Raw genomic sequence first — 18,682 nt, 5'->3', positions numbered from 1 at the left:
CAACCCACCAATACTTGGAGTTGGGACCCGCCATACTCTCCGAGATGTCTAACTAGTCGACACGATCAACAAAGTTTCTCCCCATGATCAACCTGTCACCAGAAGAAGCATCAGACTCCAAAATGGACATACCATCCAAGAAAGCTAAGTGAAGAAGAATGAAGGGGTAACCCCCTATTTATTGGAAAATGACTTGACTCCCAGCATCATCCGAGGCCCAATCCGAGGACTCATCTCGTCCATTCAAAACCACTCGAGGACAATCCAACGGTGGCTCAGGAAACGAAGCAAGGAATCTGAAACGTTATTGACCCTCCACGTTAGTCAAAGGCATACCATCATCATAACCTACCCTTACGCCTAGAAGCTACTCGTGTGGTCGGTCCTAAAAACAATAAGTTGACCACGATCAATGGATCCACTTGGACAAAATAATTAAAAGATAATTAAAAGTTTAATAATTAAAAGATAAAACAAGTTCAATATCATAAATTAACGGCAAGAGCATGTCAGATTTAAAAACAATAGGGTCTTCCAATTGGACAAAATTTCACTTATTTAGTGAAATAGGCCTCACAATTGTAATGAGAAAGAAATTATAAAAATATATTTGGCCAGAAAAATATACAAGTGATTTCCTCATCACACTCACTCAACCCTGGAGAGATATATTTAACCTAAACCGAAAGCAGCAGCAGCCAAATATTGATAGCACATTATAAATTACTGAACAAGCAAACGATGAAAAAATGGAACTGCTATCATGAGGTAGAATCAAAGCCATCTTATAACTAGTGGCTTATTCAGTTGTAACTTCATGTAAAATTGGACATCTGCATCGGCTTGTTGCATCCGAGTTGATCAGAAATATGAATCGAAGTTCTATATGATGCAAGCAGCAAGCGTCGAAAACAAACACTGGAATAGAAACAAATAAATGAACACACTAAAGGGATAATATTTCAGATACTCGATCCTGTGCATCAAGAGGAATCTCCCTTCCAGGGACCTGAACATTAAGAAGGTTGGCATATCTGTGGAAATATAGTGTCAATAGTAAAATTACATAAAATGGTAAAATATAATAACCACATATGGTATCAACTTACTCTGCAGGGGAAAACAAGTGCATATGTTCTGTAATGAAGGCAAGCAAGGCCTGTGATAGGAATAGGAAAACAAAGTTAAAGATGACATGACAAATTACAATCAACATGAAGCTACTAGTTTAGTGGACTTGCCTCAAATGGCATGTTTAATAGTTCATAGTAGGTGCGAACTCGATCTAATCTCTGTTGAACTGCTTCACTGTTTATGGACGGAATAGAAGCTAGTGCCTGTAACACCAGTCATAATTGTAATTGCTGTCAAATTCAATTAGGTGATATTTTTAAGTCCGCTTTTTTCAAGTTCTAATTCTCATATTCAATCGCTCTGAATTTATCGTGTATAAAATTTTCTAATTCTTCCAAATATGTATCATATGCAAAAAAAATTACTTCTTGTTTTGCATGGGGGTGCATATGATGATAACTTAATGAGAAATAGCCGGAACAAGATTAATTACCTGTTCCAATGCAATAGTGTTTCGACATATTTGCTGAACACCAAAAAGATTAATAGACTTCATATCCTCCAAAGCCTAAAAAGTAATAACCACACCCACTCATTAGCAGTGAAGGCAAGGAAATGACACAAGTGCTTTAGTTGAAAATACAGCTCAAAATATGAACAGGCACATCCATACCTTAATAGATGTATGTGCTGCAACCCCACAAATTCCACCAAATATGTAATTCCGCTTTGCATTTGAAATAAAAGGAGCCATTTCCTCATCTCTTCGAGTTATCTGGGGATTCCATTAAAAAAAGTAAAGATAAATGGTTTGAAATTTGAATTGCACAAGCATATGCTACATCTTGGGTATACTGCAGTTATTGTCTGTTTCGTTTTGAAATTGGGTTTGGTAGTAATACTCCAGTTTTTCCTATTTGGAATTGTGGATTAGAATTTAGAAGGTCTAGTAATCTACTATTACAAGCTAAAACCTTCTAAAAAGTGAGTATTTTAGTAATTCCCACAAATCCCTAGCCAAGGAACATAAATTCAGGATAGGGTATGCTCTCAAAGTTTAATCTGGTAGTATCCATATGACACTTGTTGGTTTTGTATTAGAATTTAGAAGTATACCCTGTAGGGTTTCATGACTAAAACCTCACAGCACAAGTTAGCCAAGTCAGCATATTGTAAAATTTCTTCCAATGATGATGATAAAATTTATAAACTCATTCAGCAAGATTGTGCAGTCTTCGTGATGGCAGGATTGATTCTACAATCAGTGCTGGGTATGATTCCTTGAATTACTCTCTTCTTAATCGGAGGCCTCTAAATTGTTATACTTTTAATTAACAATGTGGCCAGACTAGATTCTAATGCCAAATAGGAGTTGAGAAAAGCTATTTTAACAATCACTGCAATGTCAGATAAGAATGAAAAAAAGTCTTCCAACGTCATACTCTACAACATCTGAATTAATCTATTCTCCAAATAATTTTACCTTCTCAACTAGAAAGTGGAAAATCCCTGCACATTACTGTCGTGTATAATTTTTTTAACATTATATATATATATATATGTTTGTGTGTGTATTATTGTAAATGATTATATGATTGGATGGTCTAGTAAAATATGAAAATATGAAAATAGTAAGGTAGAAGTTATTTAGTAATAGGAGCATACAGTAAATAATGCTATCAAGTGTTAAGGTCCCTCATCAGATCGGCTGAGTAAACGAGTAAAGAACCCTTTATAGTGACTTGAGCAACCCTCCCCTTACAAGTTAGCTACTGGTTTGGAATTAGACCCAATTTTGAAAAAATAACGTGATGTGCAAAGAATGTTTAAAATGGGTTAACCCATAAATCCTGACTTTAATTACTTTTGAAAGAAATAAGCAAAGCAGAAAAGATGGACTTGCATGATGGTTAGACACAAAGGATGATGTATTAATATATACTATTTTACAATTACAAGGCTAACAAGTGGAAATCCAGATGTCAAGTTTTTTCTAACACCCGTAATGGAAAATTTGTGAACCAGGAGTTCTTATATTAGAATCATGCCCCAATTTATTTTTCGATGAATTCATTAAGAAGAAAATTGTAAAACATGATGATCAAAATTGATCATGAATCCTCCTAAGGCTATGCTGTCTAGACAGAAACTATCAAACCACTTCAAAAGAGAAAGCATATTCCTCTATAACAAACTTAAAATACCCAGCGCCAACTAAGAGTGTTCGTTAAGACAATAATATACAGCGATAGAAAAACACACCTGTGCAGTGAGTGAAATAATGAAGTCATCTGGCTCTTCAGCATCTTGGTCATCCAAGTATTCTGTATTTGACATTTCCTGCTCAAAATTGTGATGCTCAGTTAAGTGGGAAACAGTTAACTATTGAACTCTTATTCCTTCTACAATTAGAGGCAATCAACATTGGAAGAGACAAACCTGCATATGAAATATTGTCTCCAATTGCATCTCTATGCGTAAAACCTTTAGGCAATCAACTGCCAACTTCCTATAATCTTGAGCAAATGATGCTAGACTCCTTGCAGGTGCACTGTCTGAATGACTGTGATGGTATTTTCCTTCAACATGATTTGATGCCTTTTGAGTGGTCTGTCCAAGTCTGCAAATCGCACAAGAATTTTAAGTACCATAAAAATACTGGCCTAAGATTTGGAAAACAGGGATTTACTTGAGTATATGAGGCCCAATTTCTTTCATTTAGAAACAAATACAAAAAACTCAACACCACACTGCTTGTCAAGTATCATTCAAATATTTACTTGGTCCAGATGTTAAAAGTCAAAAGACAATTATCTAGAAGCAATCATAGCAAATTGCTTCCAAGACATCTTGGTAAGTATGATCTAGAGAAAGAGATTATAGTTTCATGAAAAGCGGCAATACAAACTCCAACCAAGAAAAAAACTTCCCAAAAATAATGACATGTTGGGTAGGTGGACTGGGCGTCATTTAGTTATACCAACATATTGACTACTACTGACTTTTGTGCCAAAACAGAAACACCATTCAATATTAAATGACAAGTGAAAAGCAAATTCTACAAAATCCTGTATTTGAACTTTAAACCACCAAAACTAAAAATTGATAGCACAGTCGCCTTTACCCTAATGGGTGGAGTCAGCTGCATAGACTGAACGATGTCATAATGCTCTAAAAATATTATTGAGGGTCTCAAAATACTTTTGATATAATAATACTCCTATCTGTATCTCCTGCTAACTTTAATTGCGTTACAGTTGAAATTTAATACTGAACAAATCAGTGCATCATTGGGAAGGTACAATGTATCTTTCGCTCTGCTAAATGCCCTCAGAAAATATTTGAGAAAAATAAGTAATTACTAGTTAGTAACTAATGTAACTACGCCAACTGCTATTGATGCTTCACCACCATTTCTCATATGGCTACAATTTGATGAGGCTGTTCTCAAGTCTAATCTCACCTTCTGCTTAGTAATTGCTCTAGAGATTCCTCAATGATTTCTAAGTGAGGAGGATTATCTTCTTAGTTGTGTCAATCCTAGCCTCCTAAGCTAGGAGGAACAACATAAAACGATAGTTGCATGGTTGCTGGATGCATACTTTCATGGCAACTGTGGGAAGAAATTCATGCTCTATGTAATTCATAGATGAAAGCATGAAGTCGCCAGTTACATTCTCAACTTCGTCAAATTTCTCAAGGATCCAACTCACTTATTGAGTTTTTCATACGTATCAAGGTAACTACAGATTATTTGATCTCAATTGGAGCTCCAATCCCAATCGGTTATTACAACTATAGAGAGTCGAGTAGAACCGCCATCGATCAATGATTTGAAGCAATTCCTCCTCACTTTGAATCTAGGTTGGAGAAAAATATTCACAAAACATTATCGGATGCATTGTTTGCTAACATTGTGGCTGTCACATTCTCAAACATCAGTTTCTTCTCAAATGTGCCCTAATCCAATGAGTCCACATCTTCCTACTCATCTTACACCATCGTGTGGTTCCTTTCGTACGGACAATCCCTCAACGCAATTCTAGCCATCGATCAATGATTTGAAGCAATTCCTCCTCACGTTTGAATCTAGGTTGGAGAAAAATATTCACAAAACGTTATCGGATGCATTGTTTGCTAACATTGTGGCTGTCACATTCTTAAACATCGGTTTCTTCTCAAATGTGCCCTAATTCAATGAGTCCTCATCTTCCTACTCATCTTACACCATCGTGTGGTTCCTTTCGTACGGACAATCCCTCAACTCAATTCTATAGAGGTTATCGTGGCAACCATGTGTGCAGATGCGGTGGTTGCTATTTCCTACATTATGGAAGTTTTTGGTGTGACTTTTGTAACCGTTTTGGACATGACATGGCACAATGCTATTGTGAACCTTATGGTTAGAAGGATGGCCTTTTGTACACCTCTTACTATAGTATATCCATGCCCTGCTCCTCTGGCTATGCTCCACATCAACACAACTCTTTTTATGCACTACCTCATTCAAGCCCAAACTTCAATTTGTATTCCTTGCCTCCAAATTTTCATGCTCAATCTACTGGTTCTCCTGCAATGTTAGGCATGCCTCCTCAATTTTCAATCATCTGTCTAGCTCCTCTACTAGTGGACTTGGGACTTGGACCCATGGTTGCATCATACTACAATCTCAATGTTGTGACTGATAGCACTGCTGAAAAGGAACCTAAGCCTCTTGCTTGGCATCGAGATTCAAGAGGTAATCACTTAACAACAGATAGTGCACTAGTGCATGAGCCTACAAAACATTTTGGCTCAGAACACATCTATATGGGCAATAGTGCTTGTGTCCCTATTAAACATAGTGGTAGAACATATTTCCATTCTCCTTCTGGATCTAAAGTCATTGTATCACTTAATAATCTTCTTCTTGTCAAATCTCAGGATACTAATCAGGATTTGCTTAGGGGATATAACACTCCAGAGGGACTCTACATTTCATGATCTGCTTCGTCAGTCCTCTGTTGATTGCTCTCTTGCTTCTAAAACAATACCTAATGATGTTGGTTCCTTTGTTCTAATTCTCCAATATATGCAAATAGTACTTCCCCTCCTTATTTTCTATGTCATTCTAGGTTGGGTCATGCCCAAGAGACAATTGTTAATCATGTTCTCACGCCTTTTTAATATTCCCGTTGGTAATAAAATTGTCTCCTTGAATCATAAGTCACCCTTTTTCTTACTCTTTGGACAATCTCCTGATTACTCTACTCTAGGAGTTTTCGATTGTGCTTGTTTTTCACTACTTAGACCCTAAAATAAGCATAAACTTGAATTTAGATCTACAGAATGCACAATCTTAGGACATTCTCCTGATCATAAAAGGGAACAAATGCTTATCATAAAAGGATGGTCTCGTTTAATGAAATGGAGTTTCATCATGCATCTACTGATCTACATCATCAAATTGTCCCTACTCATCTAATTCTATCACCTCTTCTCACATTTAGCCAAGGTCCTTCTTTACATTTTCTCAATTCCCATCTTCACCTTCAACTAGTATGCCTACTCCTGTTTCAAATAACTTTGTTCCTACTCCTACTGCAATTCCCTTAGCAAGTTAACCTTTTGTTTCATCATCTTCTCAGTCTCTAACACCTTTACCTTTTGTTTCTCCTAATCCTCCTCCTCCTCCTACTTCTTCCTCTCTGCATCCTATGCAAACAAGACCCAAGTCTGGTATTTTCAAAACCATTGTACCCATGGCTCTTGTTCAAACTGAAACCTACAAGTGCTAAACTGGCTCTTACTGACCCTGTTTGGCAGCAGGTCATGAAGGATGAATATGATACTTCGCTAAAATTGGGCATCTGGTCTCTTGTTCCTATACCACCTCAAAAACAGGTCATAGGTTGCAAGAGGGTCCTTAGAATAAAGGAAAATCCTGATGGGACAGTCAATAAGTACAAAGCTGGACTTGTTGCCAAAGGTTTTCATAAAGAACAAGGATTGATTATAATGAAACTTTTCTCAGTTGTTAAACTTATTGCTATCGGAATCCTATTAACTCTAGCTGTTATTTTTCACTGGCATCTTGAACAACTAGATATAAACAATGCCTTCCTAAATGGATTTCTTGATGAAGTATATATGCAACAACCAATAGGGTTTCAGCATGGAGATAGGACTCTAGTCTGCAAATTACACAAAGCCATCTTATCTGAGATAGCAACTCCAAGTGACAGATTCTGAGTTTGGTCAACCACTCTCAGCTTCAGAGGGGTGTATTAGAGAAACAGAAGTAGTTAGTAACTATTGTAACTATAATAGTTAGGCTAGGCTTAGAGAACAAATTAGTTAAGCATGAGTTGTCATCTTTTATCATGACAGCTAGCTATCTTGTGCTATGTGAGTCTATAAATACTCACTCAACATCTCAGTAATCATTCAATAAGGAAGTAATAAGAAATGCAGATTCAGTTCTAAGAATCTCTCTTTACAGAAAAGCATGAGTTTTCTAACAACTCATGTTCAAGGCTGCAAAAGTCAGAAATCCTACCTAGAATTGGACTGGGAAGTAAGATATGTAAAATGATAGAGCATAACACGATACATAGGGTCCTACCTATCTATAATATAAAATTATATTCAAGAATGCATATAAATAAGCAGCATAGAGACCTAGCTCAGATGCAAACCCAACACCCACTCTCACAGACAACCCACTCCAAACCTCAGCGCTGTTGTACCAAACCAGTTGCACACAGGTCACCATCCCATGTCAGTGAGGTCACAGTGACAAACAAGCACAGACCCAGTTTCTTGCTGGGAGCATCATCCCATCAACCAAAACTTGTAGAATTATGTGATTTCTAAATCCAAGTCACAACTTTGACTACCTTGCATATAAAATGCTTTATACACACAGCATTCACAAATTACAACATTGTATAGATTGCACAGCACATAGAAAACCCACCTTTCAATAGAGTCTGCAACATACTCCAATGAATCACTAAGAGATGCCAACAAAATAAGTTTGTTGTCATCATGGATCAAGTATTCCTGGATCAAAAACAATATAAAGTCACTGGAGAATCATAACAAATAGATGGGAAAGGAGTTTTCACAATAATGCACAACTAAAATCCATATCCTTATAGGTCAGTAAAATTAAATACGCAAAACTATATTAGTTATATTAATAAGAATAATAACTTGTCGTCCGTATGAACGCAGATACAAACCTGCTTAATAGGACGCAAATTCAGCAGTAATTCACTTAGTTCCAATTCAGCCTCAATTGTTTCAACATCCGAGGAATTATTCTCCATGTTAAACTGGCCAGGCAGATTTGGTAAAAATGCACTGGAGGGGTCAAGCCTCATCAATTTCTCAATATCATGCCTCCCAATAAGCATATAACTCTGCTTCTCAAGAACAGCCTGAAATATAATTAACAATTGACGAAACAAAGTGGTCATGAGGTCACGGGTTCAAATCCTGGAAACAACTTCTTCACTTGTAGGGGTAAGGCTGAGTACATCCACACTTCCCAGACCACACTAAGTGGAAGTCTTGTGCACTGGGCTACCATTTTTTAATTGACAAAACAAAGTGGGATGGGAGAGACAAAACAAATATAATTCTAAATAGCAACACAAGTAGGCCACTATACAAGACAAACAACTATTTATAGGTATGTCAAGGACAACTCTCCTAAGCACTTAACCTGTTATGTTTGTGCACATAAACGATTTTATATTTAACAATCTCGATAACCAACCCAGCCCAAGAGCTTAAGCAATTAGGTGTGTCAGAATAATTAGACCTAATACTGCCCTAAAAGCTAGCTCATAAGGGGAGGATTTCCCAAGTTATTATAAATGGCCATCACCTCATATTATCAATTGATGTTGGACTTCAATACTTTAACACTCCCCTTTACGTCCATGAATGACCCATCTAAAGCGTGGAATTTTGCAGGAATGAACATATGTGGTGACCATCGTCGAGGTTGGCTATGATACCATGTTTGAATAATTAGGCTTAACACCATCCCAGAAACTATCTCATAGGGAGAGGATTGCATGAGTTTTTATAAGTAGCCCTTGGCTCATATTATCAACTGTTGTTGGACATCAATACTTTAACAAGGCACAGACACAAAATGGACTTATATTCCTATCACACCCACTCATGCAAGGCGCAGGCACAATATATATTCTGTGCTGAAGTTACTTCAATTAATGAAGAATAGGAACAGCAAGGATGAACTCCTAGAACTGTGTTCTTTGCTTCACTATGGTGCTAACAGGTGGTTGTTTAATGCTGCTGTTTGTGTTCTGCTTTATACAGATATCATTGGAGAATTGTGTACTGTTTTCATGGTTATATAATTTCTTTTGTTTCTTATCAGAATACTAGGCCTAACTCATGGTTATATAAATTCTGTGCTGAAGTTACTTCAATTAATGAAGAATAGAAGCAGCAAGGATTTAACTCCTAGAACTGTGTTCTTTGCTTCACTACGGTGCTAACAGGTGGTTGTTTAATGCTGCTGTTTGTGTTCTGTTTTATACATATATCGTTGGAGAATTGTGTACTGTTTTCATGGTTATAACCGTTATATAATTTCTTTTGTTTCTTATCAGAATACTAGGCCTAACTCTACCTAAAAGCTAGGTCATAGGAGGAGGGTTGCCAAGGTAAATATAAATGGCTCTTCACTCGTATACTCAATTGATGTGGGACTTTAACACTTAACAATTCTAATGAAAGTTTTTATTCAAAAAGGAAACAAAATACCTCCATGTATGAAGTCCGACATCTTTCATAAGTCCTCTCCAAAAAAGTTTGCACATACTTCACTAGATCATTAGCAAATTTGGGCATTGCTTGTGCCCAGCCAAGCACCTGTACAAATTAGATGCAAACGTCTAGAAGGGGAAAATATCCATGTCTACAAGTATCAGATGAAACTATATACCAAATATAGTCAATAAAATAATGACTGAACTCCAAACCTCACTAGTACAGGCATAATATCACCCGTCTTCAATATAGAAGAATAAAAAATAAATTATAATCTACCTTACATATTAAGATACTTATTAAAATTAAACGTACCTCCTTTGTCAAATAATCGATAGCCAACAGTCCTTGTAATACAGGTCGACCATTTTCAATTGATGGAGTGTAAGAAGTGACCACATGTGCCCTTGGACGAAATGCAGCGGGACCTAAAGGTTTATATGCAAAGATCAAATATTAAAACAAACTTATGATTTGGGCAATAACTACGAACTTGTCAAGCAGTTGTCAACATTTATACTCCATTTTAATATAAAAGAAGGCTACAAAAGGCATTATGGGGAACATAGTTTCATTGAAGGTTACATCCTTCGAGATATACAACCTGCCATCCTTGGACACACATTTGTATCCCTTATGGGTTGATCAATATCCCAGAAAGGTACACTCAGTGGATCTGTAGTCAAGTTTGTGTGTGTTATAGGGTCTGAGTAGTGGAAAGCATGCACACGCAAAGATTCTTAGGGCAGTATACTCAGGGTTAGTACCGAACAAAAGAAAAAATGGTGATTTGTGATTAAGAGTAGGGGAGGGCAATCTGTTTATAAGAAAAACAGCAGTGGTGAAGGCATATTCCCATAAGGATAAGGGTAAACTAGCATGGGCTAACATGGTTAATCCAGTTTCAACAATGTGCCTATGTTTGCGTTCTACAGTACCCTGTTGGTAATGAGTGTGAGGGCAGGATAAAGACTCTGGAATGGATATAAGCCCTCTGAGGTGAGAGACCCTTTGAGGAGGATTATGTTAGAACCCTATGTTTTAACAAAACATTCGTTAGGATGGAATTCAAAATAGCAAGCAGTATCCTTAGCAAATTGTGAGACACTGATTAAATTTTTTGTTATGGTGGGGACTAGAAGTAAATTTTGTAAAGATAAAATTGAGAATTAATAGAAGAGACAAAGGAAGTAGTACCACTGTAAGAGATAAGAGCTTTAGTACCATTACCCATGTACAAGTGTTCTGGGCCAAATTGCTCATTTAGATGATGAACAAGTGAAGGGTCAGAAGTGATGTGATTTGTAGCACCTGAGTCTGGAAACCAGAGAGGGTGTTTGGTTTCAAAGTCATCAGTGGTGACATTCATTGCATATGGTGGGTTTCTGTTATGAGTGTAATTGGGGTTAGGACTTGTGGCATATTGAGGAAAGGGGGTTCTAGGATTGTAGCTAGAGGATGGATAATATGAGGAGTAAGGGTTAGAGGGGTAATGAGGGGTGTAGCCAGTGAATTGGTTGAGAGGTTTAGAGGAATGTGTTTGGATCAGGTCTTGAGTTCCTGAGGTAAGTTGGGGGAGGTGGTGTGGGTGGGAATTGGGATGGATATGGTTGATAGGGATAGGGATTTGGTAAGTCGTGATTAGCATAGTAGCACCAGGAGATGTCATGACCTGGACGGTTGAAATATGTGCAAAAGAATGAACTAACAAACCTCCCTAGAGGTCTGCTTCCTCGAGAAAATTTTCCATTTCTTCTTCCAGAACATGTCATCACCACATGGTCCATTGCTGAAAGGTGGAGGTCTGGAGTCATATCTGTTGTGAGAAGGAGACCTTGGTTGAATATAAGGAGGAGGAAAGTGTCCAGGGGAAGAGACAGAATTAGGGGATTGGGTTGAAGATGGAGTTGTTGCTATGTTGGCAGATAAGGCATCAGAAATGGCCTTGTTCTTGTTTTTGAGAAGTCTTGATTCAAAGGTGAGTAAGAACTGCTCTAGGTCATTGATAGATGGAGGTTCAATCTAGCTTTCAACTGCTGTAATCACAGGTTGAAATTCTTCTCCAAGACCATCAAGAATGCAGTCTATGTGTTCAGGCATGGAAATAGGAGTACCTATAAAGGCAAGAGAATCAGAAATAACCTTGATTCTGGAAATGTAATCAGAGATGGTGTGAGATCCTTGAGATATGGTACGTAGTTGGGCTCGAAGTTGTCTGCTTCTTGCTTTAGTGTGAGCATTGCAGAAGGCATGTAGTTCATCCCAAATTTGACTTGAAGATGTGCAACCAATAACACGTGGTTGTAAAGATTCTGAAATGGAGTTGAGGATCCAATAAAAGACTGTTTGATCTTGTTCTTCCCAACTAAGGAAGCTTGGATTGATGTTGTGTTGATTTCTGTCATACTCTGAGAGGAATCTGTGGGGAATTTCAGTAGGGTTGATGAACCTAATTGCTCTGTTAGATTTGAGGACAACAATCATGAATTGACTCCAAGTGAGATAGTTCTTCTCACTGAGCTTGGTTTGAGGGATAGGAAGAGAGAGAGCCCTAATAGGAGGGGCAGAAGCATGTGAAGGAGGCGAGGAAGGATCGGTGGCGGTGGCCATTAAAGCGATTGATACCATGTAAAAAGATAAGAAAAGAAAACAAAGAGTATATGCTTTTAACAGAATTCTTCTGAATTGTAATTTTATTGAATTGATATCAACAAAGGGGATCCCTATTTATAGGAATCAAAACAGAGGCCAAAAGGAAGGTGAGGAATTACTCACCCCCTATAACTAACTAGAAAAATAGTTACTGAATAATCAGTAACAGAAAACAAACCTCTAACTATTTTAACAGTTAGAGCTAAACCAAGAACACGTGTTATAATTGAAACCAAGTTTCAATTTGACACGTGATCTCTAATACATTTTGAGCTGGATAAAATATATTTATTACTGGAGTATTGTTAAGATAACCTTCGATTCATGAGAATGGGTCTTTACATAAAACAATTCAGACAAAGCTAACTTCGATATTCTTTAATGCATAATTGACTACTCAGATCTTTCAAGACAAAAGTTAATAAGCACAGAAGAACACACAGTGAGCCAAGCAAGGCTTCTAAAACAAGAGATACAGAAATTAACAGTCTAAAGTACTTGCTTGATATGGCTTGCTGTACGCCTTTTCGGTAGTCTACGAACATAGTAGGTAAAAAGTGGTCTTTCACAAAGTTCTCCACGAAAGCTAGCAGCCCATCATTCCTTCAATACAGAAATTTGAAAATACCACAAACTAACATCAATGAGTTGGAAAGCAACAAAATTGAGCTTAAAAATAAGTTTAATTACTTGGTAAGAATCAATCAGCAAGAGAATGTACAAGAAAAAAATACATATAACCACAGTTAGAAAAAGGAAGGAAAAGTGAACATGCAAAAATTAACAGCAAACAAACACCAAGAATTAAACAGGATAGTTTTGAAGATCTGCACCCAATTAAATCAGTTTGTTAAAGGGAAGCTATCCAAGTAGCAAAGCACTCTTTGGCACAATATTATGCTAATGTAAGTTTAATTATTTGGTCAGAATCAAACAACTAGAGAATGTACAGAGAAAAGATACATGTAACCACAGTTAGAAAAAGGAAGGGAAAGTGAACATGCCAAATTTAACAGCAAAGTAACACCAGAAATAAACAGGCTAGTTCTGAAGATCTGCACTCCAATTGAATCAGTTTGTTAAGGGGAATCTATCCAAGTAACAAACACTCTTTGGCACAATAATAGGCCTTCTAAAGTCCCCCACCCACGCCGCGGTTGTAATAGTGAAAGAAATGTATTAAATAGGAAAGACACAGAAGTAATAGGGAAGCCTCCCAAATAAAAATCAGAAAAAATGAAAGAAAAACAAAAGAAAGAAGAATATAAAATCAACAGATCTAATTCCTCTGCATATTAACAACGGAAGCCTTATCAGTCTGCCCTATAGAGCTGCACACTTTCCTCCTTACTAGATTTAGAGGCTTTGGTTCTCATAAAGATGCCAAATTTAGTGGCAGTGGTCGGTTTTGCTGTTATTTGGTGTATACAGTTGGAAAGTAACCTATCTTTAGAGACCCCTTCACGTCTTTAGACTTTGTTTGGAAGAGGCTCACACTTTTGGCATCCCTTTGGTGCTCAATCTGCCCAAGGTTTTGTTTGTGTGGGGTTTCTATGGTAGAATTGCAAAGGGATTGGCATGCTTTGTTGCATTGCTCTACCTCTTACTTTTAGTTTCTCTTTCTTTTTTGTTCTTCGTGAGGATGTACTATCCACTTCTCTTGTACTATCCTCTTCTCATATAATAAAACTTCTTTAATTATAAAATAATAATAAAAATAAAGAAACAGCCATGAGGCAAGCACTGCAAGGAAGTGAAACCTTCATCACCACACATCACTATTTCAATCTGTGTTAGTGCTTCATATTTTGCAAACATCAAAGTCTTTCTCTCTGTCCTTTTTTCCTACCTAAAATTCTAAACCCTGAATTTCTATCATGGTATTAGAGCCTCTGTTACTGAACTTCAATTTTGTCGCAAAACTGAAGTGGGTAAGCGCTCAATCCTTCTCGCAAAACTTTCAAATTGCAAGGAGCCAGGAGGTGCTGGATTCAATTTTTGATGGACATTTAGTATGCCATAATCCCTCCAATGATTGCTGTTGAAATTGTAAGGTACTAGTTTTAGCAAAGAGGAGTAAGAAAAGGATGGCTAGCAATGCCTTGAGTACATAATTGATAGATATGAATACCCTAAACTATTATTATAATGTGTTTTAGGCCTACAATTACCATGCTATCACAATTTGAGTGTTTTGTTTTGACACTGACAAGGAAAAGATGTGATGTGACTTATCAACCACATTCTTGATTCAGTTTGTTAATTTATAGAGCAGCGGTTACCGCAACTGCAGGTATTAAATACCAAGCTCAATAGTAGAAACACAATAATCTTTTCAATGACAAAATCATATTCAGTTCTCTCTTTTCTCTTCAACTCTCTCACTTTGTTCTTCTTACATTAATCAATTAGCTGGGAACCAGACCAGGTAATAGATTGATTAACACAAATACCTATGCCTTGAATCTACTCTCTTTCACGTTAAAAAAATTACTTTTATACAACAATTTCATTCAAAACTTTAGCTCGACAAATACTCGATTCATTCTGCTCTTAAAACATTGCTTTCAACCATAGTAAGTATTTATGTACTCAACATTGTAGCGCTAAATATTTAATGTAGAATCCAACATTAGTGATGTAAGATAAAGAAAAACAAACAGGCACATGTCCAGACTTATCAAGGCGCACAGAAAGCAAAAAAAAATTCCTGAAGAATAAAAAGTAAAACATAAACAAACAGCAGCATTTTAGTTTCACAGAGGAAAAATCACAAAATAAAGAAGTTGAACAAATGAGAAATGATCCAATGGTTTTAAGCTCACCCAAGTTGGGAATACTTTGCTGGCAGCATTGATGCAACTTTATCTGTGAACTGTACCAACAATATGGTCAGGAAAGCCGTCAAACAAAGTGTAAGGAACGTGATATAAACTTTACAGGAAGGAGAGTAGCAGTCCAATATTTAACACCTGAAGCACAGGTCGGTATACAGATGCTGCTAAATATATGCCTTCCTCGGGTAAAACTGCTGCAGAACCATAACCCTCTTGCACCACATTGGGACCCTTCCTACTCCATCCTTGGCGAACAAGATCAACTCCTGAGTATCAATGCAATCAGAAACAGATGTTGAAAATGAGAAAAGAAATTGGCAGTAAATAATGATAAACAAAAGAAACAACAAAAACTGATATAACCTAAGATGTTGAATAGTAACACCATGAATCATCATTAGAGCACAAATTGCTAGAGGGAAAAATAAAGAATTAAGTAAACTGAATGATTATATGAAACAAGCATTTGTTCCATGCCCCTTTTTGAGTAATTTCTAGTTACTCCTTTTTTCTCTTTAGGGGGATTTCTTGTCCTCTTGTAACTTTCTCCCTTTTTCTAATAATATTCCTTCCTTATAAAAAAAACATTTGACAAAGTAAAAGCTGGCATACATGGTTCAGGTCAGAAAAACACTAACAGAACTGGAGTACCTTCATAAACTGAGAGGACAAATGTAGAATTGTAGAAAAATAAATAGCCAGACGGCAAATGTTCCAAATATCAGTAATAGCTCATTTTCATATTATCATAAGCTAGTAGTAGTCTTACGCATTAACAACTTGCTTATCCAGATCATAATAGTAATAAGATTCATATAGCATGTTTTATGGACAAGCTCTAAGCCTCTAATAAAGGAACTCGATAGTTAAAACATGCCAAAAAAGTCGGACATAACAGTATGTGCATAAATACATGTGAATACAGTGAAACTTCATCAAAAAACCACATAAAATGCCAAACTGGCTTCTTTTCCTGTTATAGAAACAAAATTTTATTAGAGAGAAAAAATAAAAGGAAGCACAGCTGTATGGAGCAAACAATATCCTTCAAAAGAAAACTAAATCAATGGAGCACTAAAAGAAAAACTGAAGTGCAACAAGGCTTCCCAGCCTCTCTGCATATGAGAAACCATAATACGTCAACAAGTAACTCATCCTATAAATTGATAGGTAGCTAAATTTATGCGTAAAAATGCATAACAAGGTACCAAAACACTCAAGCTATGAGGTAAATGCCACAAAACACAAAGCATATATATACTAGAGTTATTGTGATGCTTAGCATATCCAAAGTGCACCATTTTAGGCTTTATCATGCACAAAGTGACATGTTCATCCAATGGATTTCAAAAATCTAACCATACAGTAACAGTGTAGTTCTAACTTATTTTATGTCAATAATGAGTAGCACAAAGCTAAAGAATAATGAAAAATATATATACTCTATCCTCACAAATCTCTCTGACTCCATGGTAGAATTCATCTGGACCACTCAGAAAAGACTATGACGTCCATACAAGTGTCATTTTCCCTAAGCTAAATTATAAAAATATTTTCACTACCTTGTCATGAGCATGTCCTAGACGACAATGCCATAACAAATAAGAAGACGTAGTACCTAGTAGGTACAGAAACAGAACTAGTATGCACAAAATGCTTATGATTAGTATTATTCAAATGAAAGAATGAAGTAGTGCAACTGAAGAACCATAAACATCCTTAGATGATGAGATAGGTTGTAGATCATGAAAGGTGAGTCCCTCTTTGGCAAGAGTCCCCATAGCAAAACTTGATCAGAACCCTAACATTTGACAATGCAATGGTTAGGATGGAACTCAAAATAAAAAGAGTTATCCTTAGAGAATTGAGAAACACTAAGTTTTTAGTGATGAATGGAACAAGAAGTAATTGATTAAGATGTAAAGTTGTACATGGATTAAAGGTAGTATGAAATTTAGAATGACCAAAAGCTCTAATAGATAAACCAGAACCATTACCCATGTAAATTTTATCAGCAGGATACTTCTCCACTGGTTCTTGAATTAGAGAGGAGTCTGCTGTAAGATGACGCGTTGCTCCAGAATCAGGGAACCAAACAGGATCAGCAGACCTGGTCAGCACTAGTGGAGGCTGTTAAAACATGGTGATTAGGTGGGGAAGGTCCAAAGAGTCAATGAGGAGTGGATGAAGATGACTGATAGGTATTGTGATGGGAGAAAGGAGCATGATACTTGCTGTTGTTGTAGGAAGGAGCTTGTCTAGGCATAAAAGGATAGGAAGTAGTGGCATAAGACCCAAAGCCAGGAGGTGCACCATAGAATAGGTTGTAAGATGCATCAAAAGTGGAAGGTAATAGCAGAAAGAGATGCCATGACCAAAGCGATGACAAAAATCATAGCAATAACCATTGCCCCTTGATGAGTTCCTTCCACCACGTAGATGACCTCTGGAACCACAATAACTGCCAGGATAACTACCACGACCTCTTGTTCCATGAAATTTAGACATAGGACCACCTGGATATTCACCACAATGACTACCAGGATGATCAGGTTGAGAATTAGGTTTAAAAGATGAGTGCAGTTGTGTAGAATTAGGTATAGCAGAAGAAACTGAGTTGTGAGAAACTGACATTGCATCTGAAATAGAACGATTTTTGTTACGTTCCAGCCTAGCTTCAAATGTGATAAGAAAAGAACGTAGAGCATGGACAGTTGGAAGCTCATTTTGAGCCTCAACAGCAGTAATAACAGGCTTTGCTAAGATCATTAACAATCTCCTTAATGTGCATAAAGTACTCAGAAATTGAACTAGAGCCTTTGGTAATAGAACGAAGCTGAGAACATAACTGTCTACCCCTAGCTTTAGTATGAGCTTGGCAATATTCATGAATTTCTTGCCAAAGTTCCCAAGAATGCTTGCATCCAAGAACACGAGGCTGAATTTCCCAAGACAGTGAATTCAGAAGCAATGCAAGGATCAATTGATGATGTTCTTCCCAGCTAAGAAAGGCTGGATTGAAATGAAGGTTAACCTGATCATCAACACTGAGAAATTGATCAGGAAAATCAGAAATAAGAACGTTCTACTCTATCGGATTTCAACACTGCTTGAACATATTGCCTCCAAATTAGGTTAGTTCTTTTTAGTGAGCATAGTAGAAGAGAGAGGAAGTGTAAGAAGTAGAGGAGAAGCACGAATTGGACAAGCAGCAGGAGAATCATAAGCGGAAGGAGGAGGAAAAATTCCAGGATCAGTGGCAGTAACCATTGTTGGCATGATACCATGAAAAGAAAGGAGTTATAATGAAGAGAAGAGAGAGACAG

The 18,682-nt window shown here is 37.0% G+C and overlaps 1 protein-coding gene across 2 annotated transcripts in view; it reads right to left on the bottom strand.

Moving 5' to 3' along the window:
• Positions 1–462: 462 nt before the first annotated feature.
• The window catches only part of LOC109341042 (exocyst complex component SEC8-like), a 33,441-nt gene continuing 15,221 nt past the window's right edge, over positions 463–18,682 (bottom strand). Inside the window, exons 15-29 of one of the 2 annotated variants that reach the window (XM_019578836.1) lie at positions 15,492–15,622; positions 15,345–15,394; positions 13,022–13,122; positions 10,183–10,295; positions 9,862–9,969; positions 8,301–8,498; positions 8,033–8,118; positions 3,514–3,694; positions 3,337–3,414; positions 1,748–1,849; positions 1,568–1,642; positions 1,242–1,337; positions 1,110–1,159; positions 948–1,034; positions 463–852 (exon numbers count right to left, since the gene is read on the bottom strand). In XM_019578836.1, coding sequence (XP_019434381.1) covers position 852; positions 948–1,034; positions 1,110–1,159; positions 1,242–1,337; positions 1,568–1,642; positions 1,748–1,849; positions 3,337–3,414; positions 3,514–3,694; positions 8,033–8,118; positions 8,301–8,498; positions 9,862–9,969; positions 10,183–10,295; positions 13,022–13,122; positions 15,345–15,394; positions 15,492–15,622 — 1,457 coding nt within the window. In that variant the 3' untranslated portion in view covers positions 463–851. Of the gene's footprint in view, positions 1,035–1,109; positions 1,160–1,241; positions 1,338–1,567; positions 1,643–1,747; positions 1,850–3,336; positions 3,415–3,513; positions 3,695–8,032; positions 8,119–8,300; positions 8,499–9,861; positions 9,970–10,182; positions 10,296–13,021; positions 13,123–15,344; positions 15,395–15,491; positions 15,623–18,682 lie in introns of both variants that reach the window. The other variant, XM_019578835.1, reaches the window with a different exon arrangement.

The sequence above is a fragment of the Lupinus angustifolius genome, unplaced genomic scaffold (genome assembly GCF_001865875.1).
Source record: "Lupinus angustifolius cultivar Tanjil unplaced genomic scaffold, LupAngTanjil_v1.0 Scaffold_332, whole genome shotgun sequence".
In the NCBI taxonomy this organism is placed as follows: Eukaryota; Viridiplantae; Streptophyta; class Magnoliopsida; order Fabales; family Fabaceae; genus Lupinus; species Lupinus angustifolius.
The sequence above is the reverse complement of the archived record's forward strand: the minus strand, read 5'-3'. Positions and strand labels throughout refer to the sequence as shown.